A 22,279-nucleotide genomic window follows, 5' to 3' on the forward strand; every position below is an offset into this window, starting at 1 on the left:
CTGCCAATGCTCCAAGAGTGCTGCAAGAGTAAAGATAAAGGCAGTCCTTTTACTAAGCCTCGTCGTTGCTATGGTAACGGCGTCTCACTCGCAGCAAAATGGGGTACGCTGATCTTCCTGATGCAATGGAAGCACTTATGTGTTTGTTTGGGCCGCCATATTTGCTGATGACGTCATCACAGCACAGAGGCGTTCCACCTTTCAAAGCCGGGAGCGGAGTGGACGTGCCAAGTTCTCAACTCGTGCTGCCGCATAACGCGTTTGAGAGCACTTGGGATGTACTGAGAGTCCCAATTCCCTCTCTCAAACGCAGCCCAGGGAGTGTTTCTAGGGGGGTCACTAATTTTATACGGATTTTTTAATAGTATGGGGGTCCTGAGTCCCTAACACCTGTACTATTTGAGGGACGACTGTATATATATATATATATATAGATATATATATATATATATATATATATATATATATATATATATATATATATATATATATACAGTACCCTCTTGAGTTTTGCGCTATCTGAGTTTCGCGATCCTCGAGTTTCGCGGTTAATCCTAAATTCTTATTATCCCGACTTTCGTGCATTATTACCCCGAGTTTTGCGCTGCTTTGACATGTACGTGTCACGTCTACTTACCATCAGCGTCACGCATGCTACCTTAGAAGGTAGTATCACACTGGACGTTTTCCTCCAAACTTTGTGGCTATGGCAAAAGAGAGAGAGAGAGAGAGAGAGAGAGAGAGAGAGAGAGAGAGAGAGAGAGAGAGAGAGAGAGAGAGAGAGAGAGAGAGAGAGAGAGAGAGAGAGAGAGAGAGAGAGAGAGAGAGAGAGAGAGAGAGAGAGAGAGAGAGAGAGAGAGAGAGAGAGAGAGAGAGAGAGAGAGAGAGAGAGAGAGAGAGAGAGAGAGAGAGAGAGAGAGAGAGAGAGAGAGAGAGAGAGAGAGAGAGAGAGAGAGAGAGAGAGAGAGAGAGAGAGAGAGAGAGAGAGAGAGAGAGAGAGAGAGAGAGAGAGAGAGAGAGAGAGAGAGAGAGAGAGAGAGAGAGAGAGAGAGAGAGAGAGAGAGAGAGAGAGAGAGAGAGAGAGAGAGAGAGAGAGAGAGAGAGAGAGAGAGAGAGAGAGAGAGAGAGAGAGAGAGAGAGAGAGAGAGAGAGAGAGAGAGAGACTTGTTAACACATTAACCGCGTTTGAACTTCCCACTCCCTCCTCCCTGTCATGTCGTTTGGTTCCACTCGGCGCAGCCTCAATACCACGCGAGCCCCCGACTCAAGAGGAGGTGTGTAGCTTCCCTCTGGTTATAAGCCCCTATTGTGAAAGGTGAGATAGAGAGGATGAAAATAAGGAGAATGAAGAAGGGTGTGGGGAGGTAGGGTCAGAAGGGAGTCAGGTCAGGGCTTTGGTCAGGACATGACCTGACTCACGTCAGGTCATGTCCATACCTGTCACACACACAGAAAGTGAAATGAGAAGGATGTGGGGAGGATGGGGCAGAAAGGTGAGTCAGATCAGGGCTTTGGTCAAAACATGACCTGACTCAGGTCAGATCATGTCCTGACTTGTCACACACACACACACACACACACACACACAGAAGGGAAATGAAAATGGTGTGGGTAGGGAGGGGCAGAAAGGAATGTCAGATCAGGGCTTTGGTCAGGATGTGACCTGACTCAGGTCAAGACATGACCTAACTCTCCCTTCGGCTCCTCCTTCCCCCCACCCTTCTCATTTCCCTTTCTGTGTGTGTGTGTGTCATGACATGACCTGACTCTGCCTTCTGTCCCTCCCCCCCTACACCCTTCTAATTTCCCCTTCTGTGTGTGACGCACACCCGGAAAAGTTGCTGGTTGCCTAAGCTTCCGCCAACGCGGTGGGAAGAAAAAAGCCCAGTGTGACACCAGCTTATGGACAACTGACTACTCGCTCCCAGATGGGCGCACGAGCGTTGTCAGTAGCCACAACGGTTAGAGGAAAATGGCCAGTGTGACACCACCTTAAGGCAGTGAGGCCGCTGATTGGGTGAGCACTGGCAACAGCGTCATCGGACTCCCAGCGAATCACAAGCATGTTTTCAGAGCTCAGCCAATCGTAAGGCTTCATCTGTGGCTTTAACCCTTTCATTGCTAAGCGCTCGCAATGAAACTATCCCCTCAGGTGCGCTCGGGCACCCCAGTGGGGGAAGGAGATCTCTTTTAACCGCTATATCTCAAAAACTATTCATCACAGCTACAAAACAAAAACACCATTAGAAAGAGAAGGCCAAGATCTATAAGATTCAGTTATGTAAGCCTCTCCTGCAAACATACAGGCACATTCAGGGGGTGTTTTTTGCTGTGAGTGCGATTGGCGCTCGCAGCGAGCTTTTAGCACCACCAGCAAGTGACACTAGTGCTCGCTCTTTTAACCTCTGTATCTCAAAAACTATTCATCACAGCTAAAAAAACAAAAACACCATTGGAAAGAGGAGGCCAAGATCTATACGAATCGGTAATGTAAGCCTCTCCTGCGAAACTAAAGGCACGTTCAGGGGGTGTTGCCTGTGAAGATGTACATTTATACGTGCGCGACGGTCAGCCGTAAGGCAACTACTGTAGATCTCTTGATGATGGGGTGCTGGCAGGGCAGTATTGCCAACTGCAAAATTTACAACTATTTGGTCAAAATATCAGTCATGTGATAGGTGAAGCTATGCAAAAATGTCGCTATATTGGACAACAACATCCACCAGTTGCTCGTCCGTAGATTTTCCTCGCTGGGCTGACATGATTTTCCACCAAATTTAGTGGAGAACCCACTCAATTGGCAATCCTGTGTTGTGAGAAATATTGTTGGAACACTCATACGTGGGAGATTTGAGTGTGGCTGGAACTCGCAGCGAGCGTTTAGCACCACCAGCAAATACGCCTAATGCTCGCTGCGAGCATTTAGCCATGAAAGGGTTAAAACAACTCGTTCTCTGTTCCTGTTTCCTTCCTTTTTCAAAGGTACATATTTTGAGATAACAAGGGAGTAAAGGAGGAAAAAAAAAGTGAGCTCCGGGGGGCACCATGAGCCATTTATAATGGCGCCACTATAAACAGTTGCCTGCGCCATGACGGGCTCGGGGCCGACCATCAGGTCCAGATGGATAGTCTACCGGAGTCATAGGCCACATGTAAAAAAATAAAAAAATAAAAAAAAAATAAATAAATAAATAAAATATATAAATAAATAAATAAAAAAATAATAATAAAAAAATTCTTCACGGGTTGGAACAAATAACCGCTTTTTCAGGGTTTTCACTACCTCGAGTTTCGCGATCCTTGAGTTTAGCGCTGTACCTTCAGAATGAAGCGAGCGCGAAACTCGAGAGGGTACTGTATATATATATATATATATATATATATATATATATATATATATATATATATATATATATATATATATATATATATATATACACAGACATGATGCTCGTATACCGTCACCGCTCGTAAACCAAGGCATTTTCTATGATTTTTTTTTTTTTGTCGTAAATCAACACTCATAAACTATGGCATTTGTAAATCGAGGTATGACTGTACATGCTCCTACTGAGATGAGTGAACTTGAGGAGAAAGAGAGGCATCATATCTCTTATTGCATTGTATGCCCTTACCAAGATGTGTGAACTTGAGGAGAAAGAGGGGCTTCATATCTCTTATTGCAGTGTATGCCCTTACCAAGATGTGTGAACTTGAGGAGAAAGAGAGGCTTCATATCTCTTATTGCAGTGTATGCCCTTACCAAGATGTGTGAACTTGAGGAGAAAGAGGGGCTTCATATCTCTTATTGCAGTGTATGCCCTTACCAAGATGTGTGAACTTGAGGAGAAAGAGAGGCTTCACATCTCTTATTGCAGTGTATGCCCTAACCAAGATGTGTGAACTTGAGGAGAGAGATGTTCTGCAACAAGTTTGACTATATAGTCAACCAGTACCACCGTGATGCACTCATTGTCTTAGGTGACTTCAGTGCATCTATTGGCACACAGAGAGCTGGCTACAAGTTATCTGTTGGTCCTTCTGAATTTTGCATAGCCCAAAAGGCTGAGGATTGCTGGTTTCTGGTTCTAGAGATGTGAGCTTCACTGCTGGCCTAGCTGTAGCTATTGCTGGTGGTGTGGTAAAGTAGATTGATCACATCCTTGGTAGTGCTTGGAGGATTCTCCAAAACTGTAGGGTTTTCCAGAGTGCTGAGTTCTTTGTGTATGACTACAGACTTGTTGCAAAACTGAGGATACACATCTGGTTCAAGAAAATCTCAAGATGCAACACTCAGAGGTTCCATTTTGAGAAACTGAGGGACCAGGTGTGTACTCAGGATTATGTAGTGGCAGTCTCAAATCGATTTGAAGTGCTTGGCATTTTGGAGGACCCTGGAGAGTTGTGGGGATACCTTTAAACATGAAATTTTCACAGCTGCTGAGGAGTGCGTTGGGGAGTGTCCAAGATCTGGGAGTGGAGTTGCCTCAAGGGAGACACATGAGAATAAATGTTATGTTGCCAGGCTGGCTAGGGACTTTGAATGATACAGGACTGTCACAAAGGACTAGAACCCTTCTGATAAGGAGAAGCATGTCAGCGGTCTCGCTGAGGAGGTCAAGGGTTGTCTAAATGCAAATGACCTTAGGACCGCCTTCCGAGCTCTGAAAAAGCTGTGCTTCTGTGCTTCAAATCAAAATCTCAGATGAGTACTACCTGAATGGCTGATTGGCAGATAGTATCAGATGCAGATGGGTACTTGACTCATTGGGCCAAGGGCTTTGGGCAGTTGTACACAGCAGAGCCCCCTAGGGAACAGTTCCATCTGGCTGGGTTGTAGATGGTGGTTGCTAATCCACCAATAGCTGAAACTCCACCCTCTCTTGTGGAGGTGAGAGAGGCTGTGAGGAAGTTGAAGGGTGGGAAAGCAGATGGGGTCTGTAATATCACTGCAGGGATGCTGAAAGCCAAGGGTGAGGCCATGAACCATGGGTTGCATGTGGTATCGTCTGCTGTGTTGCAGTACAATGCTGTTCCTCTTGCTTGTAAAATGGGGTTGTTGTCCCTATCTGGAAAGGGAAAAGGGACCAACAGGACTGCAACAACTACTGTGGTAATACATTGATCAGTGTGCTGGGCAAAATGTTCAGTCATCTTCTGCTGATACGAATTCAATCTCATCTGATAAACTTTCAGAGACCTAAGCAGTCCGGGTTCATGCCCGAAAAGTCAACAATTGACTGGATCCTAGCCCTTCAAGTTCTTGTGGAATGCCAATGTGAGGATTGATAGGGGTTACTCACAGCCTATGTTTATCTCAGAAAGGTTTTTGACTCCATGCATCATGAGGCACTCTGGGGCATTTCTCTTTCTTCTTGTCTGAATATTACTTTCAGTAACTCCATCGCTAAACAAGAGCCACCTCTTGCTACAGAAAATACTTTCTTGCTGGCAGGAGGGGTTTGCGTCATTCCAGTCATCTGAAAAGGACGCAGTGCTTCTGTCACTGACCCATGAGTGATGATGAGCAACTGCACAGTAATCTGCCTGACACAGTGTTGCCAATGTCTGTAGAGCCAGAATGTCTTCCTTGCCACTGCTTCTGAATTCCTAACACAGTTATTCACTTTCTCACTTCTTTTGCTTCTTTTTCCATCAGAACTTTGTTGTCATTATGAGTATGACTATACAGTCGTCCCTCAAATAGTATGGTTTCCAATAGTACAGTTTCGGTTTTATACGGATTGTAATGGAAGAATTTTTTTTAGGATTTTAAAATTTCCCGCTCGTCGCACCAAGTAGCCATGGCGTGAGTGGCAACACTGTTCTACCAAAACACCTGCTGAAAGCACCCCAAAGCGTTCGAGATAGGTGTTCACCTTGCAGAAGAATTCAGATTTAGGAGAAGTTACGTTTTGGGATGAGTTACGTTGCCGTAGGGAGAGCATACCATGTGAATGAGAGCAGTGTTCGCTGTATCTATGATCTTGATCTTGGTCTTGATGTCACAGGTGGCCTAGGATTTCTCCCTTGGTCTTGGTCTTGGTTCAGGAGGTAGTTGTCCCTTTCAGTCCCAACTACAGCCTTTGAAACGGCTTACTCCCTCAAGGCCAACACGCTGAAAATCATAGTGTAAAAGAAATTCTTGCCGCAGTAACTGCCAGTGCTCCAAGAGTGCTGCAAGAATGGAGATAAAGGCCGTCCTTTTAATAAGCCTCTTTGTTGCTATGGTAACTGCGTCTCACTCGCAGCAAAATGGCGTACGCTGATCTTCCTGGTGACATTTAACATGCATTACTAGCTGTCCTGGCTGACGAACTCCTTACAACAGAAGATGAAAAGGAAGCTGTAGTGGTTATGGTGGCACAGAGAGGTGAAATGCAATGGAAACACTTATATGTGTTTGTTTGGGCTGCCATATTTGCTGATGATGTCATCACAGCATGAAGGCGGTCCATCTCTCAAAGCCGGAAGCCAGCGGACGTGCCGAGTTGGCAAATCGTGCTGCAGTATCACGCATTTGAGAGCACTCGGGATGTTCCCAGAGTCCCGATTCCCTCTCTCAAACACAGCCCAGGAGTGTTTCTACAGGGGCACTAATTTTATACGGATTTTTGAATAGTACGGGGATCCTGGGTCCCTAACCCCCATACTATTTGAGGGACGACTGTATTTCATATACATCATTAGCATCTTTTTATGCCAGGGAAGTGGAGAAGATGAACAGGAGAGTCACGTCCGTCATCCACTAGACTAGTGACATCAATGTCCTTATCTTGAATGACAAACAAATGACAGGATCCACTTGATTAAAATGCTATATTCAACATGAGAGGCTCTGTTAACTACTTATAAATAATCAAATTTATACAAGCCATAACAGCTTTCTGGAAGCAATGTAAAATTCGCTCTTCCAGACAGGATACAGAAGTCTCCAAAGCTGTTGCCTGGAAAGCACACAGCAGCTTATGGGTTAACTGGTTTATTAATAATTAATTCAATTCAGATTTCTTCAAATTTCATAAAACCTTAATCTTTATTAGAGAACAAAGGACAGTTGACAATTCCTCATTGTTGTTTATACCTATTCCAGTTGAAAAAAATGAAAGTCCTATTTTGTTTCATTTGCATTTTCTATGGAATATGATTGAAATCAGTTTTTACATTTCTGTCAATTACATCCATCATCAAGGACTTCCACACCCTTCTGTACTGTTGTTTTCTGTGCCCTGGATGCAGCCTGGACATCAGACTAGGTTATGATATTTAAGTCATCTCACTGCTTCATTGAGTTCCAGTAATTCAAATATTTAAATTTTTGTTATATTTTCAACTTACAAGGTCTCTTGATGCAAATGCTCACTTGAGAAAAAGAAGTTAATGCTTTAATGAATAAATGCTAGTGAGTTTCATAACTCCTAATAAGAGTAAAAGAGATAAAGACCATTAACTCGCATGATTAGTGATGAAGTGTGGCCAGTGCATAAACCAGAATCTGATCCCAAGGAAACCACTGGCAGAGTAATGGCAGAGAATAAGCTGACACAAACTACTCAGTCATATTAATTTATGACCTACAGTTTTGTGCACTGGCTGTTCAGTCAGATCAAAATTTCTAGCAGTTACTAAGGAAAATTTATCAATTTTATCCTTCATGATAAATTTCAATATTGGAACCAGCATTTCAACTTTAGCAGCAGTTGCCAAAACCCAGAACCGAGTGGTAAAACCATGTTGCTATTGTGACTTGTGACAAGTATGGCATGTGCCTTAAATACACGGTATGTAAGATGACTTTCCTCCATCTGGCTAAGACTTCATTGTTCTCCGTTGGGCTCCTCCGATCACAATCTTATTTCTGTATCCTGTCCTATCGCTCCTGTACACCCTCTGGACCCACCGAAGAGGCGATGCTTCTGGCATTTTGCTTCAGCTCGGTGGGACGACCTGAGGATATACTTTTCCGATTTCCCGTGGAATGATTATTGCTTCCAGGATAGAGACCCCTCTGTGTGTGCTCAGCGCATCACAGAGGTGATTGTCTCTGGAATGGAGGCATACATTCCTCGTTCTTTCTCTACTCCTCACGCTAAAAAGCCTTGGTTTAATCACACTTGTTCTCGTGCTGTCAATGATAGAGAGGCAGCTCACAAAAGTTACCGGAGACTTCAAACTAATGCTAATTATGAACTTTACATTTCTGCCCGAAATCGTGCCAAATCTATTCTCCGACTAACCAAAAATTCTTTCATTAATAGAAAATGCCAAAACCTTGCTTTCTCTAACTCTTCCTGTGACTTCTGGCATCTAGCCAAAAACATCTCCTCCAACTTCACTTCTTCATCTTTCCCTCCACTCCTCTGTCCTGACGGCAACACTGCTGTCTCACCTATCTCTAAGGCTGAACTCTTCTCTCAAACTTTTTCTAAAAACTCCACTCTGGATGATTCTGGGCATATTCCTCCTACTCATCCCCCCTCTGACTTCTTTATGCCTGTTATAAAGATTCTTCAAAATGATGTTTTCTATGCCCTCTCTGGCCTCAAGCCTCAGAAAGCTTATGGACCTGATGGAGTGCCTCCTATTGTCCTTAAAAACTGTGCCTCTGTGCTGTCACCCTGCCTGGTCAAACTCTTTCGCCTCTGCCTGTCAACATCTACCTTTCCTTCTTGCTGGGAGTATGCCTTCATACAGCCTGTGCCTAAGAAGGGTGACCGCTCCAATCCCTCAAACTATCGTCCTATAGCTTTACTTTCTTGTCTATCTAAAGCTTTTGAATCAATCCTTAACCGGAAGATTCAAAAGCACCTTTCCACTTCTGACCTTCTATCTGATCGCCAGTATGGGTTCCGCAAGGGGCGTTCTACTGGTGATCTCCTAGCCTTCTTAAATGACTCTTGGTCATCCTCTCTTAGCCGTTTTGGTGAAACCTTTGCAATTGTGCTGGACATATCAAAAGCTTTTGATAGGGTCTGGCACAAATCTTTGCTTTCCAAACTACCCTTCTACGGTTTCTATCCTTCTCTCTGTACCTTTATCTCCAGTTTCCTTTCTGACCGTTCTATTTCTGCCGTGGTAGACGGTCACTGCTCTTCCCCTAAATCTATTAACAGTGGTGTCCCACAGGGTTCTGTCCTATCTCCCACTCTTTTTCTGTTGTTCATTGATGATCTTCTTTCCAAAACGAACTGTCCTATCCATTCCTACGCCGATGATTCCACTCTGCATTACTCAACTTCTTTTAATAGAAGACCCACCCTACAGGAACTTAACAACTCAAGGCTGGAGGCTGCAGAACGCTTAGCCTCAGACCTTACTATTATTTCCGATTGGGGCAAGAGGAACCTGGTGTCCTTCAACGCCTCAAAAACACAGTTTCTCCACCTATCCACTCGACACAATCTTCCAAACAACTATCCCCTATTCTTTGACAACACCCAGCTATCACCTTCATCAACACTAAACATCCTCGGTCTATCCTTAACTCAAAATCTCAACTGGAAACTTCATATCTCATCTCTTACTAAATCAGCTTCCTCGAGGCTGGGCGTTCTGTACCGTCTCCGCCAGTTCTTCTCCCCTGCACAGTTGCTGTCCATATACAGGGGCCTTGTCCGCCCTCGTATGGAGTATGCATCTCATGTGTGGAGGGGCTCCACTCACACAGCTCTTCTGGACAGAGTGGAGGCTAAGGCTCTTCGTCTAATCAGCTCTCCTCCTCATACTGATAGTCTTCTACCTCTTAAATTCCGCCGCAATGTTGCCTCTCTTTCTATCTTCTATCGATATTTCCACGCTGACTGCTCTTCTGAACTTGCTAACTGCATGCCTCCCTCCCTCCTGCGGCCCTGCTGCACTCGACTTTCTACTCATGCTCATCCCTATACTGTCCAAACCCCTTATGCAAGAGTTAACCAGCATCTTCACTCTTTCATCCCTCACGCTGGTAAACTCTGGAACAATCTTCCTTCATCTGTATTTCCTCCTGCCTACGACTTGAACTCTTTCAAGAGGAGGGTATCAGGACATCTCTCCTACCGTATTTGATCTTGCTTTCGGCCACCTCTTTTGTTTCTTTTTTAGGAGCAGCGAGTAGCGGGCTTTTTTTTATTATTGTTTTCTTTTTTTGAGTGCCCTTGAGCTGCCTCCTTTGTTGTAAAAAAAAAAAAAAAAAAAAAAAAAGCACAAGTTGCAAAACTACCCGGTCAATGCAGCAGCAGCCTTATCTCATCTTTAATAATGTCCTCTACAGAAACAGTTAATGACTAGTTTTGCATTTGAAAATTCATCCAGTAAAAACACAGTTTCTCCACCTATCCACTCGACACAATCTTCCAAACAACTATCCCCTATTCTTTGACAACACTCAGCTATCGCCTTCTTCAACACTAAACATCCTCGGTCTATCCTTAACTCAAAATCTCAACTGGAAACTTCATATCTCTTCTCTTACTAAATCAGCTTCCTCGAGGCTGGGTGTTCTGTACCGTCTCTGCCAGTTCTTCTCCCCTGCGCAGTTGCTATCCATTTACAGGGGCCTTGTTCCATCATATGGAGTATGCATCTCATGTGTGGGGGGGCTCCACTCACACAGCTCTCCTTGACAGAGTGGAGTCTAAGGCCTGTACCAAGAGTCGTGAAGGTCGAGCCACGTACCTTCCCTTCGACAATGTAGGCACGGCCTCAGACCGTGCCTTCAATCCTTACCACAAGTCGCTCGGGAAGGTAAATGCACATACACACACTGCAACCTTCTTTTCACCTACCAGATCTAATGCACGCACACACATACAAACACACAGTGTTATTCATGGAGGTATAATACCTCCATGGTGCTATTACAGCCATAATACTGTCCGTTTCATTCCGTCTGTCCACTCGTGAACGTAGATGTGGCACCTGCGCATTGTGAGTTTGTGATTGCGTGAAGATCATTTGAATGTTTGTGTATCCAAAAAATTCTCAAACTATCGTATATGAACAGCAAACAGAAGATTTGCATCGATAATATACCATACAAGAACACGAAGAAACAACTTGTATATCAAACAGTATACAGTACCCTCTCGAGTTTCGCACTTGCTTCATTCCGAAGGTATGGCGCTAAACTCGAGGATCGCGAAACTCAAGGTATGGAAATCCATGTAAAAGCGCTTATTGGTTCCGACCCGTGGAAAATAATGACTTTTTTTTTTTTACTTTACTCCCTTGTTATCACAATTTTTTCGACTTTACTCCCTTGTTATCTCAAAATAAGTATATACCTTGGTAATAGGCAGCAAATGGGAAGTGAGAACAGGTCGTTTTCAAGCCGCAGTTGAAGGCGGCTGCCTTACAACTGGCTGGCAGTTCTGAATACACGCTTGTGATCCACGTGGTGTCATCTGCTAAAGTAAGGGTGGTCGCTCGCGATCACCCATGGGACAGGTGGACAAACCTATATTTTTTTGGTAGTTTTCTGTGTGTTATGAAATAATCTGCTAACTCTTTCTGTTAAAAATCATGAAATCACTAATATCATGATTGACTTTTCAATGCCTATTGAACGTAAACCGCTGCCGCCGCCGCAAAATAGCTCACAGAAAGGTTCAACTTGCTTGCTGTTTCCATATTAACCTCACCGCACACAAAGATCACAAGCGGACAAACTAGAACATAACCAGGCAAATTAATACTTTTAATGCTGTTTATTCCCACAGCGCGCATGTGTGGTGGACAGCAGAATGACTAATTTCATCGGGGAGATATTTCTCACAACACCGGCCAGTGTAGTGGACCTTCTTCTTCTTTTGACCTGTAACGCTTTGTATTGCTTCTTAGGTCCTTTTCCACACTTTTATACTTCACAACATGCACTTAGGGCCGCTTTCACAGTAATTTTGTTTGTTTTGATCGTTACCAATGGCGACGATCGCCGCTATATATTTCCACGTGAAACTGACCGATGGAGTAGTGGCGGCTGTGGGGTTAGCCTAGCCCTGCACTTATCACACACTCTCAACATCTCTCGCTTCGTGTGCAGCCGCCACTACCCCATCGGCCAATTTCACGTGAAATACTAAGTGGCGACAACGTTGCCAGATTGTCGTACTCAGCCGATTATATTTCCCGACATCTTACCCCTAAACTGTCTTCTGGGCTTCAATAACAAAACTAATTTATAGTTATCGTTAGAAGAGTTAGATCCTGATGTTTCTTGGCAATAGTTAGGCGTCAGAAACCAGTAAATACAATGCTCTTAGTACGAAAATCTGGCAACGGTGGCAACGCCATTGGTAATGATAAAAAACAAACAAAGTGACTGTGAAAGCGGCCCTTAGTTACTTAACAGTGCGCACTTATACACTTCACCCTGAACTTAAGTGTTTTTCTGTCCTTTTCTTTCCCTGATTTTGCTTTTCTATGCCCTTTTGCTATTTTTCACTATTATTTTTCCCCATCACTGCCATGCATTACAGGTCAAAAGAAGAAGAAGAAAAGGAAAACAACACTGGGCGATCTACTATTTTCATAGACAGGAGAAAAAGTTTTTTGGACTGTGGTTCCACACCACGGGGTGTTTTCTTATCTTGTTAATCAAGTAGTAAGCAAACCAGCTCTGCCAGTCCATTTTACGAGTCTATTGGTGGGCCATCTTCCACTGCTCCTCACTCCTCAGCTCCTCCTCCTCCTCAGGTTGTTTTAACTGAACCGCAACTATTTGCCATGCCAAATTTGGAAAATAAACATATTTTTCCTCGAAGGTCTGAGGGAAGACACGGGGTAGACCTTGCCTTCCCTTCTTCTCTCCGGCAGACCTTTGTTCTAAAAATGCTAGTGACTATAAGTACGCACCGTCCTTCCCTTCGATCTTCGTCGCTAAACCTTCGTGACTCTTGGTACGGGCCTAAGGCTCTTTGTCTCATCAGCTCTCCTTCTCTTACTGAAAGTCTTCTACCTCTTAAATTCCACTGCCATGTTGCCTCTCTTTCTATGTTCTACTGATATTTTCATGCTGACTGCTCTTCTGAACTTGCTAACTGCATGCTTCCCCTCTTCCTGCAGCCCCACTGCACATGACTTGCTACTCATGCTCATCCCTATACTGTCCAAACCCCTTATGCAAGAGTTAACCAGCATCTTCATTCTTTCATCCCTTACACTGGTGAACTCTGGAACAGCCTTCCTTCATCTGTATTTCCTCCTGCCTCCGACTTGAACTCTTTCAAAAGGAGGGTATCAGGACACCTCTCCTCCCGGAATTGACCTCTCTTTTGGCCACTCTATAATCTTTTTAGGAGCAGCAAGTAAATGGCTTTTTTTCATTATTGTTTTTTTGTGTGTGTGCCTCTGAGCTGCCTGCTTTGCTGTAAAAAAATAAAAATAAAAATAAAAAAATAAAAAATAAATAAAAATAAATAAATAAATCTGTAAACATGGTTAACTGGTTGGGTGATAGGGAGTGAAAACTGAAAGCCACTTACATGGAAAAGTGAACTAAGAAAAGGCCATTTGTAATGACAGAAAAAATATTATTTTGAATGAAGCATTTGAGAAAAGTTATATAAAGAAAATGCTCATATTGTTGTCAAATATATATGCTACACAACTCATCCTTAAATCAACAGGATGACAACTCAGTCAACAGCTAAAATCAACAAAAACATTACTTTTGTTGATAAGTCCTGTGCCCTATTTTTCTACCTAAATTGGTATTCATTGCTGTAACATATCTACATAAACATCAATACATTAACATTTACATATCATATCCCATTTCTAAGACAAAATACAGACGTAAAAAAATATATATTGCTAATTCTATTCTCACAACATTTTGCACATCGGTATCACTTACACACATTGATGTGGTGAGATCCCTGAAGAAAGCCTGAAGCACCATCAAACATACAATTCACATATGTGAAAACACTTCAGGTCCTCCTGCATCCCACCCACTTGCTTTGGGTACCAACTAACTTGAGAAGAGCACTTAGTTTTCAACCCTCTGCTGACATATATATTTTTAAATACCATTTATACATCTACATAATGCACTAAACAAGGTTAAAATGGGTTGCATAAAATCAACATACTAACTTATTAGCATTGTATTTTTAGAGGATGTTTGGAAAGCAGGGGCTACTAATTAAAATGTTAAATGTTTGAAATAAATACTAAAATTTAAAAGTTCTATGACAAATGCATAGAATAAGTTTTATGTAAGTTGGTACATTAGTTTGCATTTAATACTTAGTCCTGCAACAGGATCAAACTGCAAAGCAGGATGACATACCTGACTCACCACCATCAAATGGTTGCTAAATGGCTGTTAACTATATAGGAGCCTCTGCAGAACTTCATAGGAAGCATTGATGATCCCCCAAGACACAAGAGCACGGGAATAATTGACGTGAGCACCACTGAATAGGCGACTAAGGCGGCTTCCACGTGACCTGTATACGTCCCAGAAGGTGTGATGCATGGACTGGAATGGTCCGCCAACCTGTGGAAGTGATGTGAGTGTGCGTACAATAGGGTGAGTGTGTGTACAATAGAGAAGTTGTTTGTTCACTATTAGAATCAAAGTTTTTACATTTTTTCATTGCTCTACACTGTCCAGCACTTACCTGGCACTGCTGGTGTGCCTTAATGACATTGATGGGATACATGACTGTGGAGATGAAGGCTCCAAGGAATGCTCCAGACACAAAGTCAGTGACAAAGTTTCCCCACCAAGACTGTCCTGTATCAGGCAGGTAATCCTTCACTTTTGTTCGAAAACCAAAGAAAAGGACATTACTGGGTCCATTGCGCAGAAGAATAGACACCATACCACGGTAATATTCTTTCAGGCCAAACTTCCATAGATCTTTCGTTATGTGTAGACTATTCCTGCAAAGGAGATACTAGATGACTACATTATCACCCATCATCCCATTTCACTATTAGCAGAATCAGATCCCACTTTTTCCTCCTAGACTGCGTGAATTCCTCAATGGCTGGCAATGCAACAAGATGCAGATACCATGTATTGTCAGAATTTGTAATTTTCAATTTGATGTCATGGACATATCGTATAAACTTGTTTCAATCTAATGTAAAAGTAAAATCCCCAAGGCTATGACACAACCCACTGAGGAACAAATTTAACCCTTTAGAAAAGTAGCAGCAGCAGTAGTAGTAGTAGTAGTAGTAATAGTAGTAATTGTATTAGTAGTAATTGTAATACTGTAGTAGTAATTGTAGTAGTAGTAGGGGTAATTGTAGTAGAAGTACTAGTGGTAATAGTAGTAGGAGGAGTGGTAATAGTAGTGGTAACAGTTGTATTAGCAATTATTATTATTATTATTACTACTGTTATCATCGTCATTATTATCATCATTATTATTATTATCAATGTCATTATTATTATTACTGTTATCGTCATTATTATTATTATTATTATTATTATTATTATTACTGTTACTATTATCAATATCAATATTATTATTATTATTATTATTATTATTATCATCATCATCATTATTATCCCTAGAACACTAACCTTAGAAAAAGTCACACCACTACTAACCATGGGTACATCATACCCGATTTTGAAAAAAAAAAAAAAAAAATTAAATGTAAAGTTTTAATGGAATAAAGTTACATGAAGGGACTTCAAACTTTGTATCTTGACTTAACATTAAGAAGAACTGAAAAACGTATTGTTTTGGTATGAAAATCAGGTACTGAAAAATGTTACTAAAAATAGGAAAAATGTTCAAAAATTTCAAAAAAAAAAATTTCATAAAAAAAATTATCATCCGATGGCTTCCAAACTTCTTGTATGGCCTCCCAGGTCCTGTGATCCACTGCACAGGTGATCACTAAAAAAGTACGTAAACAATATCATAGGGACATGTACAACACCCTGTATCACCAACCATGGGTATGCCGCACCCGAATGTAGGCCTACAACAAAGGTGAGCAGAGAGAGCGAGACAACGTGACCTTCCCCTACACTGTCAAGCGGGCACATGAAGCTACTGAGGAGGTGGGTACCCTCAGAGCACCGGAACCATACACAATGGCAATGACGTCATTCGCTTCGGGTACCTCATACCCATGGTTAGCGTTCTAGGGTTATTATTATCAGTGGTGGGCACTGATGGCGTCGCATGCGTGACAATGTTGACCATGTTCACACATAATGATCATCCTCTTTCAGGTTGAAAAACACGATTTATAAGCATTAGTATGTAAATATGATAGTATTGATAGAGTTTACTACACCTCCGAGGCAGTAGTTATTGGACAACAAATTTAATGTCATGCAGTGCGACGAAGAGCTTTGTCAATGTGGGTGTTAGCACGGTGGACAACATTATATAGTAGTAGCTAGTGTGCCTCGTGACGTAATCAATGTTTTGTGAATGCATATGTTAAGGCGGTTAACAACATATACACATATAGTAGGCACGTCTAGTACCCAACTATATGGCCAACAAACTAGCTTGCGTAGTACTCGTATGGCGTATGCATCTCACGTGTGGGGGGGCTCCACTCACACAGCTCTCCTGGACAGAGTAGAGTCTAAGGCTCTTCGTCTCATCAGCTCCCCTTTTCTTACTGATAGTCTTCTACCTCTTAAATTCCACCGCCATGTTGCATCTCTTTCTATCTTCTATCGATATTTTCATGCTGACTGCTCTTTTGGATTTGCTAACTGCATGCCTCCAGCCCCCTCCCGTGGCCCCGCTGCACTTGACTTTCTACTCAAGCTCATTATACTGTACAAATCCCTTATACAAAAGTTAACCAGCATCTCCATTTTTTCATCCCCTTCACTTGTAAGGTCTGGAACAGCCTTCCTTCATCTGTATTTCCTCCTGCCTATGACTTGACCTCTTTCAAGAAGAGTGTATCAAGACACCTCTCCATCCAAAATTGACCTCTCTTTTGGCCACTCCATACTTTTCGCTTTGTGAGAGCAACAGTTATCGTTTTTTTTTTACATTTTCTTTTTGTTGCCCTTGAGTTGCTCTCTATGCTGTAAAAAAAATAATAAAAAAAAAAAAAATAAATAAAAAAATAAAAAAGTAGTAGTAGGAATACATATTCTTATGGGGAAAATTGTATATGGGCACAACTACCCTGACTGATTGACATTTTTTGTACTTTAGAGACAAAATGTAGGGAATATTTGTATGATACACGCACTCGCACGCTCACATATGCACAATTATTTTGGCACACCCACACCCATCCACACACACACACGTACACATATAGCCTACATACGTAGGTATACATATGATTGCCCATAAAACAAAAGAACTGTAAATACATAAATACATACACACGCGCACTCATATGCACACGTGCACACTCGTTAACACATACATATGCACACTCGTAAATACACACACACACACATCCGTACACATGTACACATACATATGTACAGACACACTCGCACACTTGTACTCAATGCCCTCACTAGAACAACTCTCAAGCAGGCAACAGTGCAACTTCACAATGCCTAAACATTATTACCATTGATAGTTTCCACTAAAAACTACACACACACACACACACACACACACACACATGTACATGTATGCGTTTACACACACACGGTCAGCTGCCAACCTGAGTGGACGCGAGTGACGGAGCTCTGTTTAGCTTCTTAACTTTTTTTTACTTTTAACGTTTTACCTATTTTACCCTGCTGGCGCTGGGAGGACGCGGGAGGATGGAGCCCCAAGGGATTTTAACTGTTTTTAACTTTTTGACTTTGTGACTTTTAACGTTTTAGCTTTTTAATGTTTGCCTATTTTACCTATAACCTGTGACATACGGGGGAGGGCATTACTGGCGCTAGTCCCGGAAAGAGGTTGGGAGGAGGGGAGGAGGAGAAAGTGTTATATTAGTGGATACTGGAAGGAAAACAATGGAGAACTGTACCGAGCCCGAGATGGATCTATTTACGCTGCCATCACGTAAACAACATCTGGTAGCTGATTTCTCGGGTTTCAAGGAAAAGAACAGTGAATTGCAAAACAGATTATTGCAGAGAAGAATGAAAGGGTTGGAGAGTGATTTTGAAGTGGTGATGAAGATGGTGAGTGAGTTGAGAAGGGAGAGAGAGGAGGACAAGAGAAAGATTAGTGATCTACAAAGCAGAAGTGGTAGAGCTTAAGATTCAGATAACAAAATGCTCTGAGAGAACAAAGGAAAACGTGGATTCAGTGGAAAAGATGAATAAGGAACGGAATAAGTGGAAGGAGAAGCGAAACGGAAAGAAAAAGTGGAAATGGAGCAAAGAGTCAAGAATTTTGAACAGAAAGTTGATATGGTGAGATGGTGCAGAGTGAGAGTGTACAGAGCTTTAAGGAGATTGTGGAGGAGCAGTTGGAGGAGAAGATGGCTGAGAAGGTGGTGATCAAAGAAAATGAGGCCCTAGTAAGAGGCACAGTGGAGAAAAAGAAGAGTGTCATTGTGTTCGGTGTCAAGGAGGAGCAGACCCCAAACAAATCGGAGAGGGAAAACATCTTGAAAGATGAAGTGAAGAAGATCGTACGAAGGGTACAAGAAGAGGGAAGTGACCTGGTGAAAGAAATAGATGACTGTCATAGGATTGGAAAATACAATGAAGAAAGAGATAGACCAATAAGGATAAGATTTAAGGCACAGAGCGAAGCAGAAGAGGCCCTGGGAGGAGCTTGGAAGCTAGTGGGAGAAGACACTTAAATGACGTGGCTGAGGAAAGATCTGAATGAACAAGAGAGAGACAAGTTGAATGAAATCAGAGGTGAGGTTCGTGATTTAAATGAGAAGAGATCGGAAGAAGATAAGAAGGAGTTTTTTTGGAGAATAATGGATATGAAAGTGAGGAAGTGGTTCATGGTGACGAGGAGAAGGAGAGAAAAATCTAACAGAAAAGGAGGAAGGATGGAAAGTGTCATATACAAATATTAATGGAATGGTGTCATCGTGGATAGAGTTTAACGACTATTTGAGAGACAAAGAACCTGATATTGTGGGGCTGACAGAAACTAAGTTGTGTGACTCAGTTGAGGTGGTGGGGATTGGAGAAGGTGCATACAATATATGGAGGAGAGACAGAAGGAGGAAACAGGGAGGAGGTGTGATGTTGATGGTAAGGAAAGGCATTAGGGTGGAAGAGGTGATTGAGGGTGAAGGCTTGGCAGAGGTACTGAAAGTGAAAATTGTGGGTGCTGAAGGAGGAAGGAGGCAGTATGTAGTAGGGTATGTGCCACCAAGAACCAATGCATGGAAGGCCCGAGAATATGAACAAATGATACAAGACACGGTGAGTTGCCTGGATGGAATGTTGAGAGGGTGAGAGAATAATTTTAATGGGTGATTTTAATTGCAAGGAGGTAGAATGGGAGAATTGGCAGACGCAGGGAACAGAAGAGTCGTGGGGAGGAAGACTCCTGCAATTGGCAATGGAACATGTACTGACTCAATGGATTAAGGAACATACTAGATTCAGGAAGGAAGGAGAGGCATCAAGATTAGACCTGGATTTTAGCAAGGAACCGGAAGTAATAGAAAATATTAAAATAGATTGCCCAATAGCAAAGAGTGACCATGCGATTGTGGAATTCGAAGTAAAAGAAAAGAGAACGATTGACCGAAAAGAGCATCACAAAATAGGGAGAAGTAACTACTCTAAGGCAGACTTTGTTAATATGAGAACTTTTTTTGAAAATGCAAATTGGAGTGGGCTGTACAAACCCAAAAGTACACATGACAAGTGGGGGGATTTTATAAAGCTTTACAAAGAAGCCGAGAATAGATATGTCCCTAAGGTAACCAAAAAGGATGTTGGTAAAAAGGAGTGATTTAACAAAAGATGCGAGGCAACAAGAAAAAGAAAGGAGGAGGCCTGGAAGGGATGGAGGAGACGAAGAAGAATCAATGTGTGGAACAATTTCAAACAAGCAAGGAATGAATATACAAAGATTAAAAGAGAAGAAAAACGGAAATATGAAAAAGATATAATCGACAAATGCAAAGACCAACCTAAATTATTTTATAGACATGTGAACGGCAAATTAAAGAATAGAGATATAATCGATGGAACTACATATGAGGACCCAGCAGAGATGGCAGAAGTGATGAACAATAGCTTTCATAGAGTTTTCACAAAGGATGACGAATTCGTACAACCACCGGGCCAGGAAAGAGGAAGGGTTATGTAGGAGATACAGTTAACGGTGCAGGAGGTCAAAGAAAGCTTGAGCAAGCTGGATGTAAGAAAGGCAACAGGGCCGGATGAAGTATCAGGGTGGATCCTGAAAGAATGTAGTGAGCAACTTGCAGAGAAACTGCACTCCATAATGAGTGCCTCCCTGAGTGAAGGAAAGGTACCACAAGATTGGAAGAAAGCAAACATAGTACCAATTTATAAAGGAGGAAAGAGAGAGGACCCATTAAATTACAGACCGGTATCACTCACTAGTGTGGTTGCGAAGATATGTGAGAGGCTAGTTAAAAACAGGTGGTCGGATTTTTTAGAAAATGAGAGAATTATCTCGGATTGCCAGTTTGGATTCAGGAGAGGGAGATCTTGTGTCACCAACTTGTTACGTTATTACTCAAGGGTGGCAAATTTAATACAAGAGAGAGAAGGCTGGGGGGATGGAGTGTACCTGGATTTGAAAAAGGCATTCGACAAAGTACCACACAGAAGACTAATTTTGAAAATTAAAAATAAGGGTGGAGTGGGTGATGGACTGAATAAGTGGCTGGAGGACTTCCTAACTAACAGGGAAATGAGGACAATAATCAGGGACAGGGTTTCCAACTGGTGCCCAGTGAGGAGTGGGGTCCCACAAGGTTCGGTGCTGGTGCCAATATTGTTTGCTGTTTATATAAATGATATGGTGGACGGAGTGACCAGCTATATGAGATTGTTTGCAGATGATGCAAAGCTATTGAGACGAGTCAATGATGTGAAAGACTGTGAGGCACTGCAGAAGGACCTGGACAGATGCAAAGCTATTGAGACGAGTCAATGATGTTTAGGACTGTGAGGCACTGCAGAGGGACCTGGACAAAATATGGGAGTGGAGTGGTACATGGCAGATGGAATTCAACCTTGGGAAATGTAAAAAAATAGAGTTTGGTAGGAGTGGTAGAAGATGTGAATATGATTATAAGATGGGAAGTGAGATAATATGGAGAGGAATGGAAGAAAAAGATTTGGGAGTGACTATCTCAGAGAACATGTCACCGGACAAACACATCAACAGGATAATGCGACAAACAATAAATTTGCTGAAGAACATAGGGACGGCATTTGTGTATCTGGACGAAGAGATGATGAAGAAAATAATAGTTACAATGATAAGGCCAAGGTTAGAGTGTGCATCAGTGGTCTGGTCTCCTCACGAAAAGAAGAATATAAGAAAGCTGGAGAGAGTACAGAGAATGGCAACTAAGATGGTACCGGAACTTAGGGATCGGACTTACGAGGAGAGACTCAATAGCATGGGGCTCACAACCCTGGAGAGAAGAAGAGAAAGAGGAGACCTGATAGCAGTGTACAGGGTGGCGAGTGGGGTGGATAATCTGGACAGAGAGGACCTGTGTGTGTGGAGCGAGAGAGAAACAAGAGGACATGGGAAGAAATTGAGGGCGACCACGTGTAGGCGAGATGTGAAAAAGTTTAGCTTCCCAAACAGAAGTAAATACACACACACACACACACACACCGCCGACCGCCACACCGAGTGGACGTGGGAAACGAAGCAGAGGACAGAAATCTAATTGTCAGTCAGAAGGGCCCGAGAAACAGCTAAGTCAATTGGGTCCCATCTCCTAGTAGTTCAGGAATTGAGAAGATATGAGAGTGAGAAACGATAAGTAAAACGGGGAGAAGGAGAGGAAGGAGGGTGAATGTAAACAAATATACAACATGGCGGAACCGCTGGCAGAGTCTCCTGCCCGACTGGGAGAGGACTCCGATAAGTGTTTTAAGGGCTTCACGCCAAAATCAGTAATGGAACCAATACAGTGGAAAAGAATAAAGTGGAGAAGGACTGTGACAGAATAGTAGTAGAAATGAGAAAGATGAGAGAGGAGTTTGGGGAAGTGATTCAGGCTCTGGCTGAGGTTAAAAAGAGAGATGAAGTGGCAAGGAGAAGTGATGAAGAGACAAAGAAAATGGTGGAGAACTTGAGGGAAGAAATAATTAAATTGACTAAGGAACAGCTGGAAAGCCACAAAGAAATAGCACAACTGAAGATGGAAAAACTAAAAAAAGACCATGAGATACAAATTA

The 22,279-nt window shown here is 42.5% G+C and overlaps 1 protein-coding gene across 8 annotated transcripts in view; it reads right to left on the bottom strand.

Annotated features, from left to right (window-relative positions):
- LOC126996676 (mitochondrial nicotinamide adenine dinucleotide transporter SLC25A51-like) overlaps positions 1 to 22,279 on the bottom strand; it is a 68,138-nt gene that overhangs the window by 8,989 nt on the left and 36,870 nt on the right. For 5 of the 8 annotated variants that reach the window (XM_050857413.1, XM_050857416.1, XM_050857415.1 and 2 more), the window contains 2 exons: positions 14,610 to 14,874; positions 13,491 to 14,485 (listed from right to left, as the gene is read on the bottom strand). In XM_050857413.1, the coding sequence (XP_050713370.1) occupies positions 14,312 to 14,485; positions 14,610 to 14,874 (439 nt within the window). In that variant the 3' untranslated portion in view covers positions 13,491 to 14,311. Of the gene's footprint in view, positions 1 to 13,490; positions 14,486 to 14,609; positions 14,875 to 22,279 lie in introns of those variants that run through there. The other 3 variants (XM_050857414.1, XR_007751340.1, XM_050857411.1) reach the window with 3 other exon arrangements.

The sequence above is a fragment of the Eriocheir sinensis genome, chromosome 10 (assembly GCF_024679095.1).
Source record: "Eriocheir sinensis breed Jianghai 21 chromosome 10, ASM2467909v1, whole genome shotgun sequence".
Lineage (NCBI taxonomy): Eukaryota > Metazoa > Arthropoda > Malacostraca > Decapoda > Varunidae > Eriocheir > Eriocheir sinensis.